Source organism: Bombina bombina, chromosome 1, assembly GCF_027579735.1.
Source record: "Bombina bombina isolate aBomBom1 chromosome 1, aBomBom1.pri, whole genome shotgun sequence".
NCBI lineage: Eukaryota > Metazoa > Chordata > Amphibia > Anura > Bombinatoridae > Bombina > Bombina bombina.
Window position 1 is genome coordinate 187,238,456 of NC_069499.1, and position 27,901 is coordinate 187,266,356.

General features: G+C 37.6%; 1 protein-coding gene across 1 annotated transcript in view; it reads right to left on the reverse strand.

Moving 5' to 3' along the window:
* Nucleotides 1-26,714, reverse strand: part of ZFYVE1 (zinc finger FYVE-type containing 1) — a 91,839-nt gene extending 65,125 nt beyond the window's left edge. Inside the window, exons 1-2 of the mRNA XM_053697775.1 lie at nt 25,101-26,714; nt 23,394-23,898 (exon numbers count right to left, since the gene is read on the reverse strand). Of these exons, the coding sequence (XP_053553750.1) occupies nt 23,394-23,898; nt 25,101-25,580 (985 nt within the window). The 5' untranslated portion in view covers nt 25,581-26,714. The remainder of the gene's footprint in view (nt 1-23,393; nt 23,899-25,100) is intronic.
* Nucleotides 26,715-27,901: the final 1,187 nt, after the last annotated feature.

The window sequence follows — 27,901 nt, forward strand, 5'->3', positions numbered from 1 at the left end:
TAGAGTATTGGCATTCACTGCCTCCTTTGGTAACGAGTTCCACAATATTATTTCCTCCAGCCTTAAATTGTGACCTCTTAGCCCAAACAATTTTCTTGGAATAAATAGAGTTTCTGCCATCTCTGTATATGGGCCTTGAATATATTTATATAAAGTAATCATGTCACCTCTCAAGCACCGTTTTTCTAAAGGAAACAGACCCAGTTTGGCTAGCCTCTTCTCATAGCTTAAAGGGACAGTACACTGTAAATTTGTTTTTCCATAAATGTATTTTAAATTACTTGTTATACCAACTGCAGAGTATAAAATATTTGAGAAATTGCATTTTTGGGTTTATTTGTATATCTGAAGTAGCTGGTTTTGTGCTTTGAAACCACAGCCTATTACAATGGGTTGAGCTTCAGGTAATATCAGATCTCATTATGTTATCACTTTTATGTACACAGACTTGCTTCCTTATCTTATATTTGTCTGGAACACCAAAGCTCAATACATAGAGAGAACAATGGAAAATTATCATTTTATTACTTAACTATCATTCCCCCTACTAAGGGTGTAATCTCTTCTGCTGGCTGTGTTTACTTAGGCTTGTCAATAGTGTATACGCCAGTATCAAAACTTTCAGTATAGGTTGGGAAACCACAAGCTAATTCAGCTATTTCAAATGCTGAAATATGAGTAAAGGAGCTACTTGCAACCAATTTAATACACTCTAGCAGGTAAAAAGGATCATTGGGAATAATTTAAAGGGGAGAAAGTTTTTGGGTGAACTGTCCCTTTAAATTCTCCATTCCCCTTATTAGCTTTGTGGCCCTTCTCTGAACTTTTTCTAGTTCTGCAATATCTTTTTTTGTGATTGGTCCCCAGAATTGCACTCCATACTCAAGGTGAGGTCTTACCAGGGATTTATATAGTGACAGAATTAAGCTTTCCTCCCTTTGATTTAATGCCTCTTAATACATGCTAGTATATTATTAGCCTTTGTAGCCGCTGCCCTACATTGTGCACCCATCTTTAGCTTGTTATCTATTACTACTCCCAAATCCCTTTCCTCCTCTATTTGGCCAAGTCTTGTCCCAATTAAATAATATGTTGCCTGCTTATTTTTACTTCCAAAATGTAGAACCTGGCATTTTCCCGTATTAAATCTAATTTTCCATTTACCTGCCTAACATCTACCTATACTAAAAGTTTATATACTTAAGTAAAGGCTATAAAACAAATGTGTAAACAGAGCCAGCAGAAGAATTTACACTCCCAGTGGGAGGTAGGTGAGATACTAGATGATAAGTAATACAATGTTCATTTCCAATTGTTCTCTTTAACTATTGTGATTTGGTATTCAAATGGAGATAACCATTTATGTGTAGAAAAAGTGATAACATAATAAGGTCTGCAAACTCAACCCATTTTGATGGGTTGTGGTGCAAAAAGAAAAAAAAACTGCTATTTTTAATACAAAATTAAACCTAAAGAAGCAATTTCTCATACATTGTGTGTTGCTGATATAACAAGTCATAAGAAACACATTAAAATGGAAAAATACAATTACAGTATACTGCCCCTATAAATGTGGGTTGGCTCTTATTACCTGGTAAGGATTTGGGATAAGGCAGCTGGAGACCCTGTGAGCTTATCCCCTTCATACCCTGTTGTCAGAGGTGGATATTTGTCAATATTAATTTTGTGGGTGGTGTAGGTAGGATTTGGGGGATAATGTGGGTTGGTTGTTATGCCCTGGTAAGGATTTGGGAACCCCTTCATGCCCACACTCCCTTTTGTCATAGCTTAGCAAGTAGCTCTGTGTGTGGCAGAGGTGGAAATTTTGCACTGCCTATAGTAAATTGACCATCACCGACAAGTTTAGTTAACCCTGTGTTGTACGCTGGTTACAGTGGTTTTGGATTAACCCCTTGTTTCCTTGTCCCTCAAGTTGCAGTGCAATCTCTTAGTCTAGGAGAGCACAAGGGATTTGGTCTCCTCATGAGCCAAGGTTACCAATCAACATTCTGAAACTGACAATCTTCATGGCTCTACAGACGTGGCCTCATCTAAAATCAAAGACTTATCACCATTATCAGTCACAGCAGTGGTGTATATCAACCATCAAAAGGGAATTTTCAGATTCCTAGCAATAAAACTCAGAGGCTCCGGCCACCCACAGCACATCGCTCTCCTTCAAAGAGGTGACATTTGCACCTATAACCAGTAGCCATGCTAGGATACAGAACACTGTCAGCTGACATGCACGGCTATTGGTTTAGAGGTGTAAATGTCACCTCTTTAAAGGAGAGAAAAGTTTAGAGGCAAAAAACAAACTTTATGCTTACCTGATAAATGTATTTATTTCCGGATATGGTGAGTCCATGGCTTGAGTAATTACTGTTGGGAATATCACTCCTGGCCAGCAGGAGGAGGCAAAGAGCACCACAGTTAAACTGCTAAGTATTAATCCCTTATCCACAACCAACAGTCATTCGACCGAAGGAAATGGAGAAAAATGAGTAACACAAGGTGTAGAGGTGCCTGAGGTTATAGTCAAAAGAACAACTGTCTTAAAATAAAGGATAGGACCGTGGACTCACCATATCCGGAAATAAATACATTTATCAGGTAAGCATAAATTTTGTTTTTCTTTCATTAGATATGGGGAGTCCGCGGCTTGAGTAATTTCTGTTGGGAACCAATACTCAAGCTAGAGGACACGGATAAATAGGAAGGGACAAGACAGGCAGTCCTAAACAGAAGGCACCATCACTTAAAAAAAAACCTCTCTCCCAAAAGAAGCCTCAGCCGAGGCAAAAGTATCAAATTTGGAAAAAGTATATAGAGAAGACCAAGTTGCAGCCTTGCAAATTTGTTCCACAGAAATTAATTTTATTTATGAAAGCCCAAAAAGAGGAAACAGCTCTTGTGGAATGAGCCATAATTCTCTCAGGAGGCTGCTGTCCAGCAGTCTCATAAGCCAAACGAATTATACTTTGTAACAAAAAAACAAAAAAAAAAAAGGAGTAGTAGCAGTAGCTTTCTGACCTTTACGTTTCCCAGAGAAACAGACAAAGAGGGCAGAGAACTGGTGAAAATCCTTTGTCATCTGTAAGAAGAATTTAAAGGGACACTCAGGTCAAATTAACTTTTCATGATTCAGATACAGCATGTAAATTTTAAACAACTTTCCAATTTACTTCCATTAAAAAAAAAAAAAATGTGCACAGTCTTTTTATATTTACACTTTTTGAGTCACCAGCTCCTACTGAGCATGTGCAAGAATTCACAGAATATATGTATATTGGCTGAATGCTATCACAAGGTACAGGGGGAGTGGAAATATAGATAACTTTGAAATTTGTTAGAAGAAAAAAAAAAATCTACTACTCATTTGAAATTCAGAGTACATGCTATTGTATTGTCTTATCTTGCATTTGCCACTCCCCAGGATGAAAAGTCTGTCTGCTCAGAAAATCCACTTCCCAGTTGTCTACTCATGGAATGTGGATGGCAGACAGCAATTTTGGGTCTCTGCCCACTGAAGAATCACAGTAACCCCCTTCATGGCTAAGGAACTCCCAAGTTCCTCCCTGGTGATTGATGTAAGCCACAGAGGTTATGTTGTCTGACTGTAACCTGATAAACTGGGCTTAGGACAACTGAGGTCAAGTCAATAGAGCATTGTAAATCGCCCTCAACTCCAAGATGTTAATGGGAAGAGCAGACTCCTCCCGAGTCCAAAGGCCCTGAGCTTTTAACAAGTTCCAGACTACTCCCCAGCAGGCTGGCGTCCGTAATCACGATCATCCAGGAAGGTCTCCGAAAGCATGTGCCCTGAGACAGATGTTTATGAGAAATACACCATGGGAGAGAATCCCTTGATGACTGATCTAACTCTATTCTCTGAGATAGACCTGCATGGTCACCATTCCATTGTCTGAGCATGCACAACTGGAGAGCTCTCAAATGCAATTGAGCAAAAGGAATGATGTCCATGGAAGCCACCATCAGACCAATTACCTCAATACATTGAGCCACGAAGGATGAGCAGTAGCCTGAAGAGAGAGGCAAGAGGAAATTATTTTGTTTTTCCTGACCTCTGTCAGAAAAATCATTATCAATAGAGAATCTATTATGGTCCCTAAGAACACTACTCTTGTAGCAGGGGAAATTAATCTTTTTTCCAGATTCACTCTTGCATTAATACCTTTTGGTTTGTAAGAAGAAAATCTACTTAGCCTCCCTAAACAATAGTTTTTTTGAATCTGTCCCCTCTTCTAAGTGACTTAGGTATAAACTCAATGGCTTGGATTTGAAATGCCTGTGTGGGATTGTCATTCATTGTAAAATGTTTGGCTACCCTAATCTTTGGAGGATCTGTTTGAATGTCATTTAAATGCTCTCTCGTTCTCTTAACATGCGGCTTGAACAGCCTACATATTGCTCATGACATTTTTTACAAGCTATTAGATATATGATGTACCTTGGGGTACAGTCTAGACAGTATTTGATTTTATATTCCTTTTCTGTTTGACTTGACAAAAAAAAAAAAAAGTGTCTCCTGTTGTGATATATGTACATGTAAGCCCCAAAGCAGAACATAGAGTGATCTGAGATGTCATCGCAGAAAATGCAGCATGTCTGCAGAAAGAACAGGAACTTAGCACTTGTAACTTTTCAGTGCTGCTCCAAATTAGACTGTTCTTTTTAAACAGAGCTGTTCTCTGGCTGCATTGTATAAGTTTTCCTTAACACAGTGCATCCAGAGCAAAGTGCTGTTTGAAGACAACAATCAAATATGCAGTAGTGCTGCAAAGCAGCAGTGCATTGAATGTTGTCTGGCTCTGCGATTTTTGCAAGCTCGTTCCCTAGCTTTTCACAGTCTGCGAAGCTGTTTTTCTCTGAATGTAAGCTGTTCGTATGAGCAATGCACCTTTTTTATTACGACATTTCTATGTTAGACTAAGAGAAAAGGAAACAAATTAATTCAAGAGAAATTTTACAGTTACTTTTTTTGTCTGCAGCTAATTTGCAATGCAATTTTCAACTACTTCACTAGATTATACAACTTTAAATATTGCTTTATTCTCCAGTTAACCAACACATTGCAGTTGATCTGGTGCTTTAGTGTAACTGACAAATTTAAAATTTTATTTTATTTAAAAATGACCTGCAGAAAAGTTTTCACTAAAAAAATCTCATCGCAGAAAGGGAAAAAAAGTTCTGTCTCTGGGCATGTAAGGCAGGGATAACGCCCACATTTATAACAACCTTTTCTACCGAGTCAACTTTCTCTCGTTTTTTAGGTTTTACTGGTGAATACATATTCTGCCACTTTGTCTCCTATAGTGGGAGATCTTTTGGGAATATACCTAGAACCATGGGATAAGATCTCTTTTAAAAGTTGAATCAGTTTGAAGAATATTTATTTTATTTTTTATTTTATTAATTTGACAATTTGATTGTATTACCTGCTGTATGTAGTAAAAAAATGTATTCCCTTTTGCGTCTTGCTCATTCTTGTATTTTTTTGGGGGGGTTTTGTTTTTAACAACTTGTCCCTTTTTTTTTACCTCTGATGTCTAGTCTCATGGTTTCCAAATCATGTCCGTTATATCCTCTTACTATCATGTCTTGTTTGAATATATTTGGGCTCCAATAGCCGTATAACAATCAGTCTGTATGCATACTGATTGGACTGATAATTGCACAAGCCTTTGCTAATCATGTCACATGAGAAGCAAACAAGCTACAAAAACAAACAAAAAAAACACACAGAGTATTATACAGCTGCACTGTTTTTTTGCTCCTCATTACACTCTAGTGTCTCCCTAAAACAAGGACTTTTTTCACTATATCAGTTCTAACTATATAGATCCAAAGTTGGCCTTAAAATCTATGTGATTAGAGAGAATATTTCAAGCATCTTTACACTCCAAAATGGAGAAAAGCACAGCTTTACAAGATATATTTCAAAGAAAACTTACAAGTGATGCTATTGATAATACTTCTGACCCCCTTAGCCAGATCGTTAACATTCTTGTTTTTGAACATGGAGAAATTGAGAATCAGGGAAATAAAACTCTGGTATGAAATACTATATCTGGATAAATACATAAAACATCAGATCATACCTAGAAGTATGCGCATGAAAAAGTTCCCTATAGCAGACAGAGATAAAGAAGAGTTCATGATGGAATACCACACTCACTGAGTGTTCTTTAAAATTGATGTCACAAATGCTAAACAGAAACACAAAAAAAACATAATTTATGCTTACCTGATAAATTTATTTCTCTTGTAGTGTATCCAGTCCACGGATCATCCATTACTTATGGAATATATTCTCCTTCCCAACAGGAAGCTGCAAGAGTCCACCCACAGCAAAGCTGCTATATAGCTCCTCCCCTAACTGCCATATTCAGTCATTCGACCGAAAACATGCAGAGAAAGGAAAAACCATAGGGTGCAGTGGTGACTGTAGTTCAAATGAAAAAATTACCTGCCTTAAAGTGACAGGGCGGGCCGTGGACTGGATACACTACAAGAGAAATAAATTTATCAGGTAAGCATAAATTATGTTTTCTCTTGTTAAGTGTATCCAGTCCACGGATCATCCATTACTTATGGAATACCAATACCAAAGCTAAAGTACACAGATGATGGGAGGGACAAGGCAGGTACTTAAACGGAAGTTACCACTGCCTGTAAAAAAACCTTTCTCCCAAAAATAGCCTCCGAAGAAGCAAGGTATCAAATTTGTTAAATTTGAAAAGTATGAAGCGCAGACCAAGACTCCGTCTTGTAAATCTGTTCAACAGAAGCCACATTTAAAAAAGGCCCAAGTGAAAACCACAGCTCTAGTAGAATGAGCTGTAATCCCTTCAGGAGGCTGCTGTCCAGCAGTCTCATAAGCTAAATGAATTATGCTTTTTAACCAAAAAGACAGAGAGGCTGCTGAAGTCTTTTGACCTCTCCTCTGTCCAGAATAGACAACAAACAAGGTGAACGTTTGATGAAAACTGTAGTAGCTTGTAAGTAAAACTTTAAAGCACAAACCACGTCCAATATTGTGTAATAGACGTTCCTTCTTTGAGGAAGGATTAGGATACAAGCATGGAACAACTATCTCTTGAGTGATGTACTTGTTAGATACCACCTTAGGAAAAAACCCAGGTTGGTACGCAGGACTACCTTATCCGTACGAAGGACCAGATAAGGAGAATCACATTGTAACACAGATAACTTGGAGACTCTACGAGTCGAGGAATTAGCTACCCAAAAGGAACTTTCCAAGATAAAGATTGATATCTATGGAACAAAAAAGGTTCAAACGGAACTTCTTGAAGAACCTTAAGAATCAGGTTTAAGCTCCATGGCGGAGCAACAGTTTTAAACACAGGCTTGGATCTAACCAAAGCCTGACCAAATGCCTGAACGTCTAGAATACCTGCCAGACGCTTGTGCAAAAAAATAGACAGAGTAAAAATCTGTCCCCTTTTAAGGAATTAGCTGACAACCCTTTTCTCAAAAACATCTTGGAGAAAAGATAATATCCTGGGAATCCAGACTTTACTCCATGAGTAACCCTTGGATTCATAACAATCAGATATTTACACCATATCTATGTTCAATTTTCCTAGAGACAGGCTTTCATGTCTGTATTAAGGTATCAATGACTGACTCGGAGAAGCCATGCTTTGATAACATCAAGCGTTCAGTCTCCAGGCAGTCCATCTCAGATTGATTCTATTTAGATGGTTGAAAGGACCCTGAGGTAGAGGGACCTGTCTCTGAAGCAGAGACCGTGATGGAAAGGATGACATGTCCACCAGATCTGCATACCAGGTCCTGCGTGGCTACGCAGGCGCTGTCAAAAACACCAAAGCCCTCTCCTGCTTGGTCTTGACCTCCGGAGGAAATCCCACTCCCCCGGAAGAAAAGTCTGACGACTTAGAAAATCCACCTCCCAGTTCTCAACACCTGGGATATGGATAGCTGATAGACAAGAGTGAGTCTCTGTCCAGTGAATTATTGTAAGACTTCTAACATCGCTAGGGAACTTCTGTTCCCCCTTGATGGCTGATGTAAGCCACAGTCGTGTATATTGTCCGACTGAGTATGATGTACCTCAGAGTTGCTAACTGAGGCCAAGTCTGAAGAGCATGGAATATCACTCCCAGTTCCAGAATATTTATTAGAAGGAGGGTCTCCTCCTAAGTCCACTATCCCTGAGCCTTCAGGGAGTTCCAGACTGCATCCCAACCTAAAAGGCTGGCATCTATTGTAACAATTGTCCCATCTGACCTGCGGAAGGTCATACCCTTGGACAGATGGACCCGACATAGTCACCAGAGAAGAGAATCTCTGGTCTCTTGGTCCAGGTTTAACAGGGGGACAAATCTGTGTAATCCCCGTTCCTCTGACTGAGCATGCATAGTTGCAGCGGTCTGAAATGTAGACGTGCAAACGGTACTATGTCCCTTGCCGCTACCATTAAGCCGATTTCATTCATGTACTGAGCCACCGAAGGGCGCGGATGGGATGAAAAAAACACGGCAGAAATTTAGAAACTTTGACAACCTGGACTCCGTCAGGTAAATTTTCATTTCTACAGAATCTATCAGAGTCCCTAGGAGGGAAACCCTTGAGATTGGGGATAGAGAACTCTTTCCTTGTTCACTTTCCACCCATGTGATCTCAGAAATGCCAGTACTACGTCCATATGAGACTGGGCAATTTGGATGTTTGACGCCTGTATCAGGATGTCGTCTAAATAAGGGGCCACTTCTATGCCCCGCGGTCTAAGGACCGCCAAAGCGACCCCAGAACCTCCATAAAGATTCTTGGGGCTGTAGATATCCCAAAGGAAAGAGCTACAAACTGGTAATGCCTGTCTAGAAAGGCAAACCTGAAAAACGATGGTGATCTTTATGCATCACAATGTGAGGATAAGCATCCTTCAAATCCATTGTAGTCCTCTATTGACTCTCCTGGATCATAGTTAAGATGGTACGAATAGTTTCCATCTTAAATGACGGAATTCTGAGGAATTTGTTTAAGATCTTTAGATCCAAAATAGGTCTGAAGGTTCCCTCTCCTTGGGAACCACAAACAGATTTGAGTAAAAACTCTGTCCCTGTTCCTCTCTTGGAACTGGATGGATCTCGTACACAATGTAAGAATGCCTCCTTCTTTATCTGGTTTGCAGATAATTGTGAAAGGCGAAATCTCCCCTTTTTTTGGGGGGGAATCTTTGAAATCCAGAAGATATCTCTGGGATATAAATTCCAATGCCTAGGGATCCTGGGCATCTCTTGCCCACGCCTGGGCAAAGAATGAAAGTCTGCCCCCTATAGGATCCGTTACCGGATAGGGGTCCGTTCCTTCATGCTGCCTTAGAGGCAGCAGCAGGCTCCTTGGCCTGCTTATCTTTGTTCCAGGTCCGATTGTCTCCAGACCGCCTTGGACAGAGCAAAAATTCCCTCTTGTTTTGCCTTAGAGGAAGAGGATGCCACACCTGCCCTGAAGTTTTTAAAAGGTACGAAAATTAGACTTTTTTTTTTTTTTTTGCCCTTGATTTAGACCTATCCTGAGGAAGGGCATGACCTTTTCCTCCAGTGATATAAGCAATAATCTCCTTCAAACCAGGCCCGAATAGGGTCTGCCCCTTGAAGGGAAGTTAAGTAGCTTATTTATTAAAGTCACGACAGCTGACCATGATATAAGCCATAGCGCACTAGTATAGTAAAAAACAGAATTCTTAGCCGTTAGTCTAGTCAAATGAACAAGGCATCAGAAAACAAAGGAATTGGCTAGCATAAGCTTGTCAAATATATTCATCCAATGGAGTCGCTTAACTGTAAAGCCTCATCAAGAGACTCAACCCAGAACGCCGCAGCAGCAGTGACAGAAGCAATGTATGCAAGGGGCTGCAGGATAAAACCCTGTTGAATAAACATTTTTTATCCATTGGATCTAAAAAGCACAACTGTCCCCGTCAGAGGTAGTGGTACGCTTAGCTAGAGTAGAAACTCTTCTCTCCACCTTAGGAACTGTCTGCCAGAAGTCCCGTGTGGTGGTAACTTTTAGAAAACATTCTTCTAAAAAATAGGAGGGGAAGAGAACGGCACACCTGGTCTATCCCATTCCTTATTAAAAAAAAAATTTTTAGTAAACCTCTTTAGGTATTGGAAAAACATCAGTACACACCGGCACTGCATATTATTTATCCAGTCTACACAATTTCTCTGGCCCTGCGATTGTACACATTCATTCAGAGCAGCCAAAGCCTCCCTGAGCAACAAGTGGAGGTTCTCAAGCATAAATTTTAAATGTAGAAATATCAGAATCAGGTTAAATCATCTTCCCTGAGTAAAAAAAAAAAAAAAATCACCCACAGACTAAGCATATTGTGAGGTAGTATCATACATGGTTCTTAAAGCGTCTGTATGCTCTGTATCTACCCCCAGAGCTAACTGCTTTCCTTTAATTTCAGGTAGTCTGACTAATACTGCTGCCAGAATATTATTCACCACCTTTGCCATGTCTTGTAAAATAAACGCTATGGGCGCCCTTGATGTACTTGGCGCCATTTGAGCGTGAGTCCCTGAAGCGGGAGTCGAAGGGTCTGACACGTGGGGAGAGTTAGTCGGCATAACTTTCCCCTCGACAGAATCCCCTGGTAAAGAAACGCTATGGGTGCCCTTGATGTACTTGGCGCCATTTGAGCGTGAGTCCCTAAAGCGGGAGTCAAAAGGTCTGACACGTGGGGAGAGTTAGTCGGCATAACTACCCCCACGACAGAATCCTCTGGTGATAATGTTTTTAAAGACAAAAAATGATCTTTATTGTTTAACATGAAATCAGTACATCTGGTACACATTCTAAGATGGGGTTCCACCATGGCTTTAAAACATAATGAACACAGAGCTTCCTCTATGTCAGACATGTTAGAACAGACTAATAATGAGACTAGTAAGCTTGGAAAACACTTTAAATCAAGTTAACAAGCAAATATATAAAACGTTACTGTGCCTTTAAGAGAAACAAATTTTGCCAAAATTTGAAATAACAGTGAAAAAAGGCAGTTAAACTAACAAAATTTTTACAGTGTATGTAACAAGTTAGCAGAGCATTGCACCCACTTGCAAATGGATGATTAACCCCTTAATACAAAAAACAGATTAACAAAACGAAAAATATGTTTTAAACAGTCATAACAGCTCCTACTTTTGAAGCCCTTTTGAGCCCTTCAGAGATGTCCTATAGCATGCAGGGGACTGCTGAGGGAAGCTGAATGTCACTGTTTGTAATTTTAACTGCACCAACTGTAACTTTTATACTATAACAGTGGAAAGTCTCAGGAAACTGTTTCTATGCAAAATTTAAGCCAGCCATGTGGAAAAAACTTAGGCCCCAATAAGTTTTATCACCAAACATATGTTAAAAAACGATTAAACATGCCAGCAAACGTTTTAAAACACATTTTTACAAGAGTATGTATCTCTATTAATAAGCCTGATACCAGTCGCTATCGCTGCATTTAAGGCTTTACTTACATTACTTCGGTATCAGCAGTATTTTCTTAGTCAATTCCATTCCTAGAAAAATATTTTACTGCACATACCTTATCTGCAGGAAAACCTGCACGCCATTCCCCCTCTGAAGTACCTCACTCCTCAGAATGTGTGAGAACAGCAAATGGATCTTAGTTACGTCTGCTAAGATCATAGAAAAACGCAGGCAGATTCTTCTTCCAAATACTGCCTGAGATAAACAGCACACTCCGGTGCCATTTAAAAATAACAAACTTTTGATTGAAGAATAAACTAAGTAGAAAGCACCACAGACTCTCACAACCTCCTATCTATGTTGAGGCTTGCAAGAGAATGACTGTATATGGCAGTTAGGGGAGGAGCTATATAGCAGCTTTGCTGTGGGTGGACTCTTGCAGCTTCCTGTTGGGAAGGAGAATATATTCCATAAGTAATGGATGATCCGTGGACTGGATACACTTAACAAGAGAAAGAAATATAAATATAGCTCTTGGAGAATTCAAAGAATTACAAAATGAAAATGGTGCAATGCACCAAGGATCAAAAGTATCAAGAATTTGATGAACAACTTGGGAATGAGTTGATGAAGGTGGAGAATGAACAAATAGTTAAAAATAACACCAAGTACGCAAGGGACGAAAAGGACTACTCATTGAAAGTGGTTTATAAAACTGTACTCAGACCATAAGGAGATCCAGAAATAATAAAAATAATTATTGACATAACAAACAAAACACAGGTCCCAAAGGACATGGTAACAAAAACAAAAAAACAGAAATAAACAGAAGTTAGATTCTCTGAATCTACTCTATCTGGATCAAATTATACAGCATTAACCCCCATTACAAGATCTTTGGAATCCACTGAATTGGGAGCAAGTAATGTTACCAACATATCCATTAATCTTGAGGAGTCAAAAAACGGTGCAGCTGAAGGAGGGAACAAACCAATGGAAGAAGACAACGCAAATTCATCAAACAGATACCAATGTGTATTAAGGAACAAGAGGGACAACCAGAAGAAGAAATACGGACTATGATCAATGTATCTGATTATACCCTAAGTATAGCTGAGCAGAGCATTTTGGAAAAAGGACTTGGTTTCTCCCCAGCTTTGAATTTTAACCTATTTTATACCAGTGTGGACATCAACAAATTTTGAGGAAAATTATACTAAAAATTTTTTTTTAGGTTAAACATGAAAAGGACTTCTCCAATGATCCCCCAAATGAGTTTTCCGATGTAATAAATATAGTCCCCTCACTTTCTATAGTTAGTTTAAACTTTGTAGATGTATGTACAGTACAATCCCTATTAGAAATACAATTAGAATCTGACAGAAAGATAGACAATATTGAGAAATATAAAACAGCCAATAAACACCTTAAGAATAAAAGTAATTTCTACCCAGTACAAACCAGGGATAGAGTTAGACATGTTTCAAGAGAAACTATACAGTGACATAATTGCACTCAATGAGAATATTACAAAAAAACTAACATACATAACTTCAAAAACAACTTGTCACTAAAAGAGAAAAGCATTAGAAAAAATTTTAAACAATGACATTTCTATAACCATGGCAGACAAGGTTAGTCTATAATAGTACAAAACAAAATTGACTATCACACTGAAGCAACAAGACAACCAATTGATACAGATACATACACAAAATTATTACATAACCCAACAGAAAAATTCAGTAATGAAATGATACATAAAATTGACAAAGGAAATTTTTGGGCATCTTGGATGAATATCTATTGCAAGATAATCCAATAATACCAAACTTCAGATTGGTCCCCAAAATACATAAAGACTCACAACACCCCCCTGGGAGACCCATTGTCTCCGGAGTGGGGTCACTAATGGAACACTTGGGGGAATGGGTAGACAATTTACTACAGACTATTGTCCCCCAGCTCCCTGGCTACACACTTACTCAACTAAATTAAAGAATACACAATGGCACCCCACATGGGCTTGGTTAATAAGACGCAAGCTCTTTATACTCCTGTAGTCCCCACACACTGGGTATCAAAGCAGTGAGACATATTTTGAATTTGTACGCTAAGTTCCAAGATGAACTAGTATAATATATCCTAGAAGTTCTAAACTTTCTTTTGACACAATTTTTTTCAATTCAATGGTTCTTTTTATTTACAAAAATGTGTCAGTCATGGGGGCGAAAATCACCCCCTCATATGCGAATATCTTTCTTGCATGGTTTGAAGCGCATTATATTTTTTTCACATAGAAATGTTTTTTTCCACCAATATTATTCATTATACCAGATATATTGACGTTTTGTTGATCATATGGGATGGGGACCCAAAACTCAGCTAAGGATTTAGTTTCCTTTATGAACAACAATGATTCTAACCTACACTTCACTTACAAATTTTGATACACCCAGTATTCAGTTTTTGGATGTGAAATTAAAAGGAGATCACACCAAAAATTTTTTTTATAGATATAGAATTATACAGAAAAGAAAATTAGTGGCAACACAATTTTGAGATCACACTCATACTAATTGGAATTAGTACAAAGACTCATACTAAGAGGATATAACAGACATGATTTGGAAACCATAAGACTAGGCATCAGAGAAAGAAATAGGGACAAGTTGTTAAAAACAAAACCCCAAAAGAAAAATACAAGAATGAGCAAGACACAAAAGGGAATACATTTTATTACTGCATACAGCAGGCAATACAATCAGATTGTCAAAATAATAAAATCAAATTTAAATATTCTTCAAACTGATTCAACCTTAAAGGAGATCTTATGCCATGGTTGTAGGTATATACCCAAAAGATCTCCCACTATAGGAGACAAAGTGGCAGAATATGTATTCACCAGTAAAACCTCAAAAACGAGACAATGTTGGCTCAGTAGAAAAGGTTGTTATAAATGTGGGCGTCATCCCTGCCTTACATTTACATATATCACAACAGGAGACACTTTTTCATCAAATCAAACAGAAAAGGATTATAAAATCAAAATACCATCTAGACTGTACCTCACGGTACATCATATATCAAATAACTTGTAAAATTTGTTATGAGCAATATGTAAGGTGTTCAAGCCGCATGTTAAAAGATATTGTATTGGCTGATCGGAACAGCCAATAGAATGCGAGCTCAATCTGATTGGCTGATTGGATCAGCCAATCGGATTGAACTTGATTCTGATTGGCTGATTCCATCAGCCAATCAGAAAATTCCTACCTTAATTCCGATTGGCTGATAGAATCCTATCAGCCAATCGGAATTCGAGGGACGCCATCTTGGATGACGTCCCTTAAAGGAACCGTCATTCGTCGTCTAGTCGTCGGAAGAAGAGGATGGATCCGCGCTGGAGGTCTTCAAGATGGAGCCGGTCGTCATCGGATGGAAGAACATAGAAGATGCCGCTTGGAGAAGATGTTTGCCGGTCCGGATGTCCTCTTCTTGCCGGATAGGAGGAAGACTTTGGAGCACCGGATTATGGATCGCCAACCCCCGCTTGGGTTGGATGAAGATCTTGGAGCCAGGACGGATCGGTGATACCTGGATGGTGAAGACAAGGTAGGAAGATCTTCAGGGGATTAGTGTTAGGTTTATTTAAGGGGGTTTGGGTTAGATTAGGGGTATGTGGGTGGTGGGTTGTAATGTTGGGGGGGGGGTATTGTATGTTTTTTTTTACAGGCAAAAGAGCTGAAATTCTTGGGGCATGCCCCGCAAAGGGCCCTGTTCAGGGCTGGTAAGGTAAAAGAGCTTGTAATTTTTGTATTTTAGAATAGGGTAGGGAATTTTTTATTTTGGGGGTCTTTGTTATTTTATTAGGGGGCTTAGAGTAGGTGTAATTAGTTTAAAATTGTTGTAATATTTTTCTTATGTTTGTAAATATTTTTTTATTTTCTGTAACTTAGTTCTTTTTTATTTTTTGTACTTTAGATAGTTTATTTAATTGTATTTATTTGTAGCAATTGTGTTTAATTAATTTATTGATAGTGTAGTGTTAGGTTAATTGTAGGTAATTGTAGGTAGTTTATTTAATTATTTTATTGATAGGGTAGTGTTAGGTTTAATTATATCTTAGGTTAGGATTTATTTTACAGGTAAATTTGTAATTATTTTAACTAGGTAACTATTAAATAGTTCTTAACTATTTAATAGCTATTGTACCTGGTTAAAATAAATACAAAGTTACCTGTAAAATAAATATTAATCCTAAAATAGCTATAATATAAATGTAATTTATATTGTAGCTATATTAGGATTTATTTTACAGGTAAGTATTTAGCTTTAAATAGGAATCATTTATTTAATAAGAGTTAATTTATTTCGTTAGATAAAAATTATATTTAACTTAGGGGGGTGTTAGTGTTAGGGTTAGACTTAGCTTTAGGGGTTAATACATTTATTAGAATAGCGGTGAGCTCCGGTCGGCAGATTAGGGGTTAATAATTGAAGGTAGGTGTCGGCGATGTTAGGGAGGGCAGATTAGGGGTTAATACTATTTATGATAGGGTTAGTGAGGCGGATTAGGGGTTAATAACTTTATTATAGTAGCGCTCAGGTCCGCTCGGCAGATTAGGGGTTAATAAGTGTAGGTAGGTGTCGGCGACGTTGTGGGGGGCAGATTAGGGGTTAATAAATATAACATAGGGGTCGGCGATGTTAGGGGCAGAAGATTAGGGGTACATAGGGATAACGTAGGTGGCGGCGATTTGCGGTCGGAAGATTAGGGGTTAATTATTTTAAGTAGCTTGCGGCGACGTTGTGTGGGGCAAGTTAGGGGTTAATAAATATAATATAGGGGTCGGCGGGGTTAGGGGCAGCAGATTAGGGGTACATAAGTATAACGTAGGTGGCGGTCGGCAGATTAGGGGTTAAAAATTTTAATCGAGTGGCGGCGATGTGGGGGGACCTCGGTTTAGGGGTACATAGGTAGTTTATGGGTGTTAGTGTAGTTTAGGGTACAGTAGTTAAGAGCTTTATGAACCGGCGTTAGCCAGAAAGCTCTTAACTCCTGCTTTTTTCAGGCGGCTGGAATCTTGTCGTTAGAGCTCTAACGCTCACTTCAGAAACGACTCTAAATACCGGCGTTAGAAAGATCCCATTGAAAAGATAGGCTACGCAAATGGCGTAGGGGGATCTGCGGTATGGAAAAGTCGCGGCTGTAAAGTGAGCGTTAGACCCTTTAATCACTGACTCCAAATACCAGCGGGCGGCCAAAACCAGCGTTAGGAGCCTCTAACGCTGGTTTTGACGGCTACCGCCGAACTCTAAATCTAGGCCAGAGAAAGTCCAGCACTCACTTACAAGCTCACAGCTAAGATTAAAAGCAAAAATGGAAGGGTTAGTTACGGCATTTGGCCAAACATTTACAAACACATTATGTCTAATCACAGTCCATGATGAAATTAACTATATTATACTATATTTTGTTATATTATATTGTGTGAAGTTATGACTGTATATGTATAGGCAATAAAACACCATATTATTTAAGCGTAATATGTATTTGTATATATTTTTTCCCCTGGAATTCTCGGAAATTCTCCAGTCTTTCTGGTGCATATACATGTATTATTTTTAATATATTAAGTTTTTATGCCTTAGATCTATGGAACATAAATATCACTGTTCATTACAAAGATACTTTTGTTGCCTAATACGAGCCTTTAAATTCTGACTACCGCTGGAAATGTCAGTCAAGTAACAAGAGCAACAATTGTATCCGTTTGTGTAAAATATGTTTAATGTATTCTACCTAGTAACTCCTTACACACACACACACACACACACACACAAGACTGAATTTTGTTACTGGCTAAATCACGGCCGATACGTCACTTCTGGTTTGGACAGTGGCTGTTGAGCTCAGTGACGGAATCGGCCATACATTTAAAAGCTGGCGCTTCCAGTTCAATATCATGTGACCTTTGAGAAAGCCTCTGCGAAACGCTTCAGGTGACGCATGTGGAGGGTCAGAGGTATCACTCTCTATCTCTCTAGTACCGCTCTGTCCAATTTTGATTTTTAATGCAACATGGAATAAATGCTATGTTTTACACCTGCTATTATCTTGGACTTTACATGAGTGAGTACTTGCTTCAACACTGTGTTACCACTATTACTAACATGTTATACATTGCATGACAATTTGAAATTTGAAACACTTTTGTATTGGGCCACATAAGCATTTTTTTCCATTCTCTGTGTTTTTTCAGTATTAAATTGTTATAGTTTTGTTTGTACACCAGGAAACTGACTGTTACTGGTTTACACTTCTGTTTTATACTTGAGTGAATTTTGATAAGTTAACGTTCAGGACAACTTGGGACTGACCATAAGCATCTGAATCATGGTGTGAAAAGGTTCAAGAGTCACCCAACAATTACAGAGGATGCATATGATAAACTATGGCTTCCTGTGTGATTGGTTGAGTTAGTATGCAGACATTTTCTGTTCTGTGTCTGATAGATTTAGGATATACATTTGTTCACTGCTTTGGCTTTTTATTGACATGGTTTGAGATATTTGGAAACATTGCCTGTATTTATGTGTTCACATACTGATATGTATAGGTAATGTTTAAGGGCATATTCAGCATTAGCATCATATGGTGATACCTCAACAGCAGCATTGCTCAAAAACATAATATGGAATTAAAGCAGAACTTCATGAAAAAAAGTATTTATACAAATCATGTCAAAAAGGGAACACATAAATTGACAACTGAAGGTGGAGCATTCAATTTAGAAAGAATAATAATACAAATATTAAACAGTCATGCCAAGAGAATTTGCACATGACAGACATATAATCATTTCAACAAAAGGGCTTGTCCACAACAGGCAGTCACTCTGTGGATTTCACAATGGGAAGCTGTGATCAATGGTTCCTTCTTAAAGGGACACTGTATACATGGTTTCCGTGATCCATGCAAAGTATATACAGAAAGTATCATAAAGAAAATTATTAAGTAGTTGTAATAACTGTGCTATCAAAATTAATAGCAAATTAAAAAGTTCCTATAAAGAAAATTCATAAAGTATTAAAAATGTCCTTTTCCCAGAGAACTTACAAACCTGCAATTAAACTATTAAAGGGACAGTAAAAACTAAACTGTCAGGCAGAACATACATCTTTAAACAACTTTCCAGTGTACTTAATTTAAAAAAAAAAAAAATAGCTTTGAACTTTTGGTATCCATTGAGAGTAGGGTCAGGAGCAGCAGTGTACTACTGGGAGCTAGCTGAACACAAGGTGAGCCAATGACAAGCATATATGAACAGTCACCAATTAGTAGCTAGCTCCCAACAATGCATTGCTGCCCCTGAGCCCACCTAGGTTTACTCTTCAAAAAAAGGATACCAAGAAAACAAAGCTAATTTGACAGTAAACATAAATTTGAAAGTTGGTTAAAACTGAATGTTTCATATGACTTTACTCTTAACTAACTCTTTCACTACTCTTTATTTTTAACCTGTCAAAACGATATATATATTTTAATTAGACAATCCAAAATATTGATCTTGGTATATTTCATGACACCATTTCACCGCCAAATGTGATTATAAAAAAAAAAAAAAAAAAACACTTTCACAAACTTTGGGTTTCTCACTTAAATTATTTATATACTGCTTGTGCAATCATGACACAAATGATTGTAAAAGTTTCTCTGGGATCCCCTTTGTTCATAAGTAGCATTAGGTAGCTTGTAAGGTTAATTTTAGAAGCAGTGTAGTAATTACCCTCCCACCCAGCTCTTTTGCCTCCCTCCCTAATCCCCCCAAACCCCCATTGGTCACCATCTTAGGTGCTGGCAGACAGTCTGCAGTTTAGTTTTTTTTTTTTTTTTTTAATTATTATTATTATTATTATTATTATATCCCCCTCGCCCTCCCACCTCCCTGATCCCCCCCCCCCCCCTTTGTCTGCAGAGTTCGCCATGCTGAGTCCCTCAGGCCGTCCGCAGCAGAACACTATTTTGTCAATGAGTTGACGTTTCCAACTCTTAGACAATAGCCGTGCGGGCCAGCTGGCATCATGTCGGATAGCTAGCACGCTATTGGCTAAGAGCACCTCACTGAAAAATATCAATATTGTTCTGCCGTGGGCGGCCTGAGGCGCTCAGCGCAACAAACTTCTTTTATTTTATACTTCATGACTGAAAGTCCTCTTTATTTGTTGCACTGGTAAATCCTAGCGTTTCACAAACGCTAGGAATTACTATCACTTTAAACGTATAGTCAATGTTGGAAAACAAGTTTGAAAATGTAAAACTATTACAACCCTGGTTTGTACACTACGCATGAGAATAGAACTAATTTGATTTTTTCAGTAACTTCATCTACATATACACAGGATATGATAAAGAAGCTATGAATTGTAATTGATATTAAATGAAGTCAGCAGATTATTGGAATGTAAGATATTCTGACTTACACGTGAACAGAAAAATGTTTCTTACATAAGTCATATTGACACTAAAATGTAAGAAGGAAGCTACACCATAAATAGTGATCAAACTTCTGATGCGCAAAAACACCCATGATAAACCTCTTATCGCTCGTAACTGTTAGCGCTCCACTCGTAATGTGGCCCACAATTCGACAGCCATTACTTGCCCATGCCACCTGCCCCTTATTTGTTTATTTTGAAGAGACTGCTGTTCTGTGGTTCTTAGCCTACACGCCGATCAGTTTGTGCACTCTTGTCTAGTTGGTAGGGTGCAAAAGTAACCTTATGAAAATTGTAAGAAGGTCTGGAGTGTTTAAAGGACCACTAAACCCAAAATCTTTCTTTCAGGATTCAGATAGAGAATAGAAATTTAAACAACATTACAATTTACTTCTATTATTTATTTTGCTTCATTTTTTAGATATCCTTAGTTGAAGAAAAAGCAATGCACATGGTGAACCAATCACACGAAGCTTCTATGTGCAGCAACCAATCAGCAGCTGCTGAGCATATCTAGATATGCTTTTCAGCAAAGAATATCAAGAGAATAAAACAAATTAGATAATATAAGTAAATTAGAAAGATGTTTAAAATTGCATTCTCTTTCTAAATCATGAAAGAAAAAATGTGGGTGTCATGTCCCTTTAAGGGATATTTAACACTGAGACTGTAATATAATGTTATAACTATATGTAGTAAAAAGAAAAAAGAAAGTATTAAAATAACTAATTATGTTGTCCCTTTTTTCTAGAACTTTGAAAGTTGTAGGATTTCCAATTCTTGTTAAAAATGAAGCTCAAACTCCAGACTTAAAGGAACAGTATACCGTAAAATTGTTTTTCCCTTAATGTGTTGCTAATTACTTTTTTTACCAGCTGCAGAGTATAAAATGTATGAGATTTGCCTTTTAAGGTTTATTTGTGTATATGAATTAGCTGGTTTTGTGTTTTGAAGCCACAACCTAATAAAATGATTTGAGCTTGTAGGTATAATCAGATCTCATTACTTTATCACATTGTGTAAATATACCTGCTTCTTTATCTTATATCCGTCTATAAACCAATCACCAATACTTGGAGAGAACAATGGAAAACTAACATTGTATTACCTTATTTCTTCTATACCCCACTGGGAGTGTAATTTCTTCTGCTGGCTGTGTTTACACATCTTATGTATAGCTTGGACCTGAGGCCAAAAACGTTCAGAATAGGTGGAGATACCACAAGCTAATTCAACTATTTCAAATGCCAATATAAGGGTAAAGGAAATACTTGTTAACAATCCAGCAGGTAAAGTGGATATTTGGGAACAAATTTAAGGGGAGAATTTTTTTGAGTAAACTGTCCCTTTTCCACACAAACATTAGTTCCAGATTCCAGTCACCTATTTATACCTGTCCCTAACTGGCTTCAGTAGAGAAGAAAACCCTGGTTACAACAACATCTAGGTGTACATGATTTTATGGACATTAAAATGTTACACTTATTTTTCAATATTAAGCCAACTAATATAAATTAACCCCTTGAGTGCTAACGATGGCTCTGAGCCATCGCAAATTGTCTCAGTCAGGTGCCAACGACGGCTCAGAGCCGTCGCTAGCACTCTCCCACCTTGAGGGAAATCTGAGGGCTCCCACCCGCTCCTACCCCTGGCATCGCCAGGGCTTCACGTTTTGTGCGGTGACGTCAAGCGCAATGACATGATGATGTCACAGGGCAGTTTTATTTAAAATTCACAATAGACAGTATAGGGAAAGGGGCATTCTGCTTAGCTGCCTTTATCTTGGGTATCTAAGCAGCTACAGACCCCCAAGACCCACTGTTGAAAAGGTAATCGCCTAAAAAAAAAAAAAAAAAAAAAAAAAAAATCCTAAATTCCAGCTTAGCACTCAAGTGGGAAAAGGCTTAGCACTCAAGTGGGAAAAGGCTTAGCACTCAAAGGGTTTTAAAAAAAAAAAAAAAAAAAAAAAAAAAAAAAAAATATAATAATAATATCTGCATTATTCTCTGGCTAAACTTTACTTTGAATACAGGGTTTATTATAGCATTTTTTTTTAGTGTTTAATACCTTTTTAAAAAGGGACAGTAAACACCTTAAGATTTCAATATAAAATGTTTAGCTATGCATAATTTAACCACTACTTTATTTTTAGCTATGCATAATTTAACCTACTTTATTTTTTTAGACCCCTTTCTAAGTAATTTAGGTCTGAAAAGTGAGTATTTGCTAATGCTCAGAACTTGAAATGCTAACTATGTTACATATCTATCCATTTTTGGATTTTTCAGATAAAAACTGCAAAACAGTACACTTTATACTAACATTACGACAGTGGTGAGCCTTGTGGTCTGAAGACTAAATCTAACATTTGTTCCTCCAAATAAGGCAAATGGTGGATAGATTTTGGCTATTGAAAAATAAGTACAGTAAAAAGGATTTGAATTGGTTATAAAACTGTTTGGACTTGGCTGATATGTTATTCTTTAGAAACACAACAGAAATGCCTTGTAATTATAAGGTGCTTACTGTCACTTTAAGTAGTGTGTGCTGCTCTTCTCTCTTTTTAAATACAGTTTAGTGTCTCTTTAAAATAATTGTGGACAGAAAGATTCTTATGTGAATTATTTTTTAGAGAGCAAATAAGAGCTGGACTTTGTTTTTTTAATTCACTCCTATTTAGAACAATAATTGCTCTAAACACATTAAAAACCATTTACATCAAGTAGTACATAGATGATTGATCTGATGTGACCATGATTTATCAAATATACTGAATGTAGCAAGAAGTTTATTTTTACATCTAAACCAGGTGTATTGGAGTGGGATTACTATGGGCTAAAGTCCCAAGAGTTCACCAGTACTGACCAGAGGATAGTTGAGCATTACTGGTGCAGAACCAAATGTCAAAGTTGTTTTTTTATTATTATTTTGTCCCCACATATAGCCACCTTACAGTATCGTATGTTTAATTCCAAAGTCAATCTATTTAAGGTCAAAGCACAACCTCTAGGCTAAAATAAAGATGTACTCTAAAAAACAAATTGTCCACAAATGCTACCATATCAATTTGTCTTATGGTGGCTTACTACCCTGTTATACAGTGACCACTTCTAAACTCTTTAAACATATTTTATTATCTATAACTATCATTTATATTATATTACTATTTATCACTTCCTTCCTATCCTCTATTTCATCTTAATACTCTCTTCAAACTATACTCACTTTAAAAACAAACAACTTACAGGACAGCAGCTGTCCTTCTAATTGTGATGAATTGTAATATTAGCCTTTAGTAAAATTCTTAAAAAACAAAACAAAATTGTGGATAGAAAGAGCATTATAGGTGGATGACTTCTGTTTCTAATGTAGTTATGTGTATTACGTACCTGACCCCAGAAGCTTGGTGTGCACGGTTTCATGAAAGATAACGACTCCTGGACCCAAAGTAGATAGTGGCACATCCAGACCACAACGTGCAGTTGTGGCTTTTAGCTCTTTTGTAAAATGTTTCAAGTAGGCTTCAGAAGCATCCCCAAGAAATTTGAAGAGGTCATTGTGCAAGCGATCGGCATGAGTTCTGTAGATGACTGTGTCTGAAATGGCCAAGACTTTTAGCAGCAAACGTGTTCTCTGACTTAGGTTAACAGTGGCTCCAAGCAAACCCTCAGTGTCAATTACTACTACTTTATGAACTGGATCAAAAGCTGCCCATACACCAACAGTGCATGATTCTTGGGCAGGAGAAGTCTTAAATACTTCACGGCCGTAAAAGAAAGTGTGGTTGAGAGTGTGTGATTTGCCATCTCCAGTATTTCCAAAAATCGAAACAACTTTCAGTACATCATCTGGGTTGCAGTCCAACTTTTTCACAAATTCATCTTCATCCTCAACCTTTAATTTCAAGTAAATAAAAAGCAATATGAAAAAATTAATTTTACTTCTCTTTTAAGACAATAATGCTTGAAAGACACATAATCCATAGTAAATAGTAATGGTTTGTCCTCAGTGTAAAACAGTTTGATTCTACAGAGATAATGGAAATAGGTTATGGTGGAAAGTACAAAGCAATTTATATTTTAGTCAAGATAAAGAATAATATGGGATTTTCCAGAATACCTAATGGTTTTATGGACCTTTAATAAAATGTAAAAATTGAAGGTTGTCTTCACAGACTTGTGTAACAGTAACTTCCAACCGTTTTTGCTTTGGGATACTTGTACTTTAGAAATTCATTATTTTAAAAATGCTAAAAGAGAACAACATATTATAAAATTATGCCTAGCATGGGATTGGCCAATTTATTTATGTCTAGGAGCCAGATAAGGTTTACTGTACAAACATATATGAAAAACAATGCAAAATGAAAAGTTGCTCAATGGTTGCTGGGATTTAATGTATATACAATAGTGGATCATGTGTATCTTTCAACCATTACATTGTTTATGCTCACACATATTTTGCTTGCTATAACTTCTCCCACTGAACTACTTCTGTTTAACACCCTTGATAAACATTGGACATCAAAGGGGTGTCCAGATACCCTTGCTGTGATGACACAAGCCTATAAAGAGAGTGAATTAAGTCTACATTTCAGAAGGAAATATGGGTAAACTTGAAGGACCTTCAAGTTCTGATCTGATCTACCATCAAAAGCTATTTTAATTTTTCTATCTATATAGAATACGGTTGTACGCACAAAAACCCACTATACATTAAAGGGACACTAAACACATTTTTTTTTTCCTTTATGATTCAGATAGAGCAGCAATTTTTAGCATCTTTCTAATTTACTCCTAGTATCAATTTTTCTTCATTCTCTTGGGGGTTTTTTTTTGTTTTTTTTGCTTAAATGTAGCCACCAATCAGCAAGCACTATCCAGGGTGCTGAACCCAAAATAGGCCAGCTCCTAAGCTTTCATTCCTGCTTTTTCAAATAAAGACACCAAGAGAATGAAGAAAATTTGATAATAGGAGTAAATTAGAAAGATGCTTAAAATTGCATGCTCTATCTGAAACATGTGGGTTTAGTTTCCCTTTAAAATAGACACAAATTCAGCAACTTCTCAATGAGTTCCAAACTCTGTTTTACCTACCTGAATTTGTTCAGTTTCATCAACAAGTAGAAAACTGACAACATTTTCCGTCAATTTCTTTCTTTGCATCTCCTCATCTACCTTTACACTATCTTGTAAATCACTGCTCTTTGGAACTTGGTATATTGTCAGTGGATGTTTTCTCTTGTTTCCCCCAGAGTGTGTTCGCTTCTGGCATTCAGTACAGAGGTTGATCTTGCAGGACAAGCACCTAACAGATGCCCGCTGTCTATTGCCTGTAGTCCCACTAGTGACTTTGCAAGCTCCACAGAAAGGGACATAGCCGGGGGTTATGTGGGTCCTTTCATGGTTTTGTAGCCTCTCTTGTTTGTGCAGTCCTTCTTCACACTGCTGGCATTGCATACTATTACATTCATCACATTCAAAAACCGCTTCTTCATTACCACCACAGGCAAAATTTTCCTGACACATAATGCCAGGGACCCCACATTTATTTGCTGCTGGCCCATGAGCACTCATTTTACAAATATATCAAGAGAACAAACACAAGCAGATTAAGGACAGGTGGATAGATAATGATAGATTTACACCGTCTCAGAATAGGAGATCCTCTAGTTTAATTTTTAGCTAAAAATATATTTATATAGAAATATAAATAGGCAAACTGGATTATCAGACTATAACAAAATAGCAAACAGCTGCCTTTCAAAATAAAGTATTATATCCTAAAGGAAATATTAACAGAAGGGCTGCATTTGCAAGTTTGTTAAATATGCATATAAAAATATAAGGGGGTTAATAAAAATGTATGTAGCAGAAATATACTTGATTAAAACATAATGCAAAATATTGTTATTAGAAGGCCAAATGTAATTTGTGACGAATAAAATAAAGTGTGTAAAAGCCTTTCCACCTGAGATATTTATATCCTGTTGACAACTGATGTGGAGAAATCGTCCTAACAATTCCAGGGAAAAGGAACCATCTAGGTGAATCTACCTACAAAAAACAACATTCTATTTCAGTAAGGTGCCCTTAGGGTCACTAGGGGTAAACGTGTATTATAAAGTGATAAGATAAATTTTAAAATAAGATTGGAGTGGCATGACATTGGATAGGTGATGTCATTATTAAATGAAGATTACGTATAAAAAGTATCTGTACAAAGATACGTTCAAGTTGCTATAAATATTGAAACAGCATCTACTTGTTGGATAGTCTCGTTATCGGTAAATTTAAACAGAGAAAGCATATAACGAAAGCAAATTAATAGCAGGTACTCAAACCCATATACGGAGACTACTGATCGCTCCAGTAGGAGTCTGGAAGACTGTTGACCTGGACCCAGGGCCTAGTAGGCAAAGACACAGAAAGCCAGCGGAGTCTTGGATAGATTAATTGAGACCAGGACACGGTAAGCACAGTAGAGACCTATTGTTTACAAACTGAACCCAGCACCCGGTAGTGACTCAGGAATAATAGCAGCTCCTCCTAGAAGCCGGTTACAACGTCACCTCTCGCGGCGCCCCTAAAAGACATAGCAGGAGACCGGGCAGACAATCGGAGGGAAATAAAATACAGTCACTGCGCTGCCCAGCCGGTTCCCTACCGACTTCCCAAAGCTCGAATCAGCTGATCGCAGTGAACTTCGGGTTTATTTACCAAGGCAGAATTACACAACAGTGACCTCACTTTAGGCGGACCTAACGAATGGTGGGAAATGTAGTTTATTTTGGATCGCTGCACTTGGAGTAAGGAATGGTTATAGAAAATAATTGACTTCAACTCCCAAAAGCCTTCACTTCACCAAAGAAAAGCAAAGAATGCTGGTAGTTCCTGGTCATCAATGATAATAATGTATCATGCAATGCAAGTGTTGTTAAAACGCTGCGTATGATCTACGTGTTGTATAATGGTGAAAAAATCTCTGCTTAGGTTAAGGACATATATCAAATATTAAAACGCTATTTACTTGAGCAGTTTACGATGTACTCCCTGTGCTTCATATTTAAAGAATCCAGCAGACTGCAATATGTAGTTGGAACCCTGCTTCAATCTTTAGTGCCATATAAAGACTCAAGAGTACTACTACTAGCACTTACATATGTCCTCATTGAAAGGGACAGTACATTCGAAATTAAACTTTCATGATTCAGATAGAGCATGCAATTTTAAACTAATTTCCAATTTACTTCTTCTGTTATCAAATAAGGTAGGCTCAGGAGAGTGCACGTGTCTTTAGTACCTATAGCAGCAGTGTTTTGCAACATTGTATAACAAAGCTACAAATAATGTTGCACAACACTGCTGCCATAGAGTACTAAAGACACGTGCACACTCCTGAGCACTTATGAGCCTAACTAGTTTTACTCTTCAATCAAAGATACCATGAGCACAAAGCAAATTTAATAACAGAAGTAAACTGGAAAGTTGTTTAAAATTGCATGCACTATATGAATCATAGAAGTTTAATTTTGACTTAACTGTTCCTTTAATGGTATGCCATGGACCCTACGCTTTAAAATGAACTATAGTATAGGCGCTATAAATATTCTAGGCATGATAATCTACAAATGGGATGGAAGATTTTTAAGAAGGACACAGACAAGAATATGCTTGTGCATATAATAAATACTCATCCACCAGCCCTTCTTAGGGCTAATCCTAAACACTGAATGGGTAGTTTTAGATTAAAGGTTGAGAGTATGGCGCCGATTTATCAAGCAGCAGATGTTGTGGAAACAGGATTTAAGAAGCAGTGGACTGCAATCATACCAATCAGAAACATTCAGAATGATTGACACCCCCTGCTAGAGGCCGATTGGCAGTGAATGTGCAAG